A 3,200-nucleotide genomic window follows, 5' to 3' on the forward strand; every position below is an offset into this window, starting at 1 on the left:
ACATGTATTTATAGACGTGTACATGCATTTATAGACGTGTACATGCATTTATAGACGTGTACATGCGTTTATAGACGTGTACATGCATTTATAGACGTGTATATGCATTTATAGACGTGTACATGCATTTATAGACGTGTACATGCGTTTATAGACGTGTACATGCATTTATAGACGTGTACATGCACTTATAGACGTGTACATGCATTTATAGACGTGTACATGCATTTATAGACGTGTACATGTATTGTGTGAGTACATGTATATATATATACACACACACCCATATATATATATGTGGTGATATATATACAAGTTGCGGTATATACAGTTGGCCCCGCGCTGACCCTCCCAACTGTCACCAACCGTCATCGCCTCGCGCGCTCCCCCCCCCCCCCCCTTTCTCGCACCGACCGGCCCCCCACGTCACGCCCCCTCCACACGTGACTCACCCTCCCAGCCGTCGTCCAAGGCCCAATCGCCCCCCCTCCCCTCCACACGTGACGGTCTCTAACCCCCCCTCCCCCACCACACACACACACACGACGCTTCTTCGCCACGTGACGCTCCAACCCCCCTCCCCTTTCCCACCAACTCCACACGTGACCCTCTCCACGTGACGCTCCCCTCGCTGGCGGGCGCTGCCGCTGCTGGTCGACGCCGTTCGCTCGCTCCCTCTCTCCCTCCCCCCCCCCTCTCTCCCTCAACCCCCTTTCCACATGACTCCTGCACACCCCTCCCCACGTGACTCCCCCTCCCTCAACCAAAACCCTTCCACCTCCTTTCCACGTGACCCTCCCTCCCCACATGACTCTCTCCCTCCACACCCTTCCCACGTGACCCTCTCTCCCTCCACCACACACCCTCCCCACGTGACTCCCTCCATCAACCACACACCCCTCCCCATGTGACTCTCTCCCTTTCTCCACACCCCCTGCACACCCTTTCCACGTGACTCCCCTCCCTCCCGCCTTCTCCCACACATCCCCTCCCCACGTGACCCTCTCCCCCTCCTTCTCTTCATACTCCCTCCACACCCCTCCCCACGTGACACTTTCCCTCTCCCTCAGTCCCCTTTCCACGTGACTCTCCCCCCTTCCTTCTCCCTCAACCACACACCCTCTCTCCACGTGACTCCCTTCCCACGTGACCCGCCCTCTCTTCATACACCCTCTCTGCACACCCCTCCCCACGTGACTCTCCTTCCACACCCTCAACCACACACACCCTCCCCACGTGACCCTCTCTTCCTCCTCCCTCCCTCCACACCCCCTTTCCACGTGACTCTCTCCCTCCCCTTTCCCCACGTGACCCTCTCCCTCCCTCCTTCTCCCACACACACACACACCCCTCCCCACGTGACTCTCTCCCCCTTCCCTCTCCCACACACCCTCCCCACGTGACTCTCCCCCCCTTTCCCCACGTGACTCTCTCCCTCCTTCTCACACACACACACCCCCCTCCCCACGTGACTCTCCCTCCTTCTCCCACACACACACACACCCCCCTCCCCACGTGACTCTCTCCCCTTTCCCTCTCCCACACACACACCCCTCCCCACGTGACTCTCCCCTCCCTCCTTCTCCCACACACACCCCTCCCCACGTGACCCCCCCCTCAACCACACCCTGCACACCCCTCCCCACGTGACCCTCCCCCACCCTTTCCTCTCCCTCTACCCCCCTCCCCACGTGACTCTCCCTCTACCCCCTCCCCACGTGACTCTCTCCCCTTCCCTCTCCAACACACCCTCCCCACGTGACTCCCCCCTCCCTCCCTCAACCACACACACACCCTCCCCACGTGACTCTCCCCCCCTTTCCCCACGTGACTCTCTCCCTCCTTCTCCCACACACACACACACACACCCCTCCCCACGTGACTCTCTCCCCCTTCCCTCTCCCACACACACCCTCCCCACGTGACTCTCCCCCTTTCCCTCTCCCACACACACACCCCTCCCCACGTGACTCTCCCTCTACCCCCCCCCCCTCCCCGCGTGACCCTCTCCCCCCCTTTCCTCTCCCACACCCCCCCCCCCCCTCCCCACGTGACTCTCCCTCTACCCCCCCCCTCCCCGCGTGACTCGCTCCCCCTGCCGCTGCCAGTCGACGCCGCTCCCTCTCCCCCCCCCCCCCCTCCCTCCCTCGGGCGCGCGCACCCTCCCTCCCTCACCCAGAGCGTGCGCGCGCGCGCGGGAGCGGGAGAGCGGGAGAGAGCGCGAGGAGGGAGGGAGGGAGGGAGATGGCGGTTGGTGCTGGTGAGCGCGGGCAGAGCCGGGCAGCGCTGTCCGTCGGCGGCCGGTGCTGAACTAGTCCGTGTGTGTCCGTGTCCGAGAGACAGTGAGGAGAGAGGTGATGGAGGGGCAGCCCGACAGCCCGAGCCGGGCCGTGGAGTACCTGCTGGAGCTCAACAACATCATCGAGTCGCAGCAGAAGCTGCTGGAGCAGCAGCGGCGCCGCATCGACGAGCTGGAGCGCCAGCTGGAGCGGCTGGGCCGGGAGAACCGCAGCCTGAGGCGGGCAGGGCTGGGGGGGGCCCAGGGCCAGGGGCAGGCCGAGCCCCCCGTACCCCCACCCCCCCCACCCCCTCCACCTCCTCCTCCACCCCCTCCACCACCGCCCCCTCCTCCACACGCCAACACCGGGCAGTCCGGGGCACCCACACCCGACGGGGCCGGCAGTCCCCCCGTCACCCCGCACCGAGACAGGTGAGGGCAACGTGTGTGTGTGGGGGGGGGGGAGAGGGAGATGTGGGGGATAATGTGTGTGGGGGAGAGGGAGATGTGGGGTATAATGTGTGTGGGGGAGAGGGAGATGTGGGGTATAATGTGTGGGGGGGATCATGTGTGTGGGGGATCATGTGTGGGGGAGAGGGAGATGTGGGGTATCATGTGTGTGGGGGGGGATCATGTGTGGGGTATAATGTGTGTGTGGGGGGGGGATCATGTGTGGGGTATAATGTGTGGGGGGGAGAGGGAGATGTGGGGTATAATGTGTGTGGGGGAGAGGGAGATGTGGGGTATAATGTGTGTGGGGGGGGATCATGTGTGGGGTATAATGTGTGTGGGGGAGAGGGAGATGTGGGGTATAATGTGGGGGGGGAGAGGGAGATGTGGGGTATAATGTGTGTGGGATCATGTGTGTGGGGGATCATGTGTGTGGGGGATAATGTGTGTGTGGGGGATCATGTGTGTGGGG

At 62.8% G+C, this 3,200-nt stretch overlaps 1 protein-coding gene across 1 annotated transcript in view; it reads left to right on the forward strand.

The window, feature by feature from the left end:
* The first annotated feature begins 2,227 nt into the window (after positions 1 to 2,227).
* LOC116970099 (wiskott-Aldrich syndrome protein-like) overlaps positions 2,228 to 3,200 on the forward strand; it is a 27,444-nt gene continuing 26,471 nt past the window's right edge. The window contains exon 1 of the mRNA XM_033016827.1: positions 2,228 to 2,710. Coding sequence (XP_032872718.1) covers positions 2,358 to 2,710 — 353 coding nt within the window. The 5' untranslated portion in view covers positions 2,228 to 2,357. The remainder of the gene's footprint in view (positions 2,711 to 3,200) is intronic.

Source organism: Amblyraja radiata, unplaced genomic scaffold (assembly GCF_010909765.2).
Source record: "Amblyraja radiata isolate CabotCenter1 unplaced genomic scaffold, sAmbRad1.1.pri scaffold_526_ctg1, whole genome shotgun sequence".
NCBI lineage: Eukaryota > Metazoa > Chordata > Chondrichthyes > Rajiformes > Rajidae > Amblyraja > Amblyraja radiata.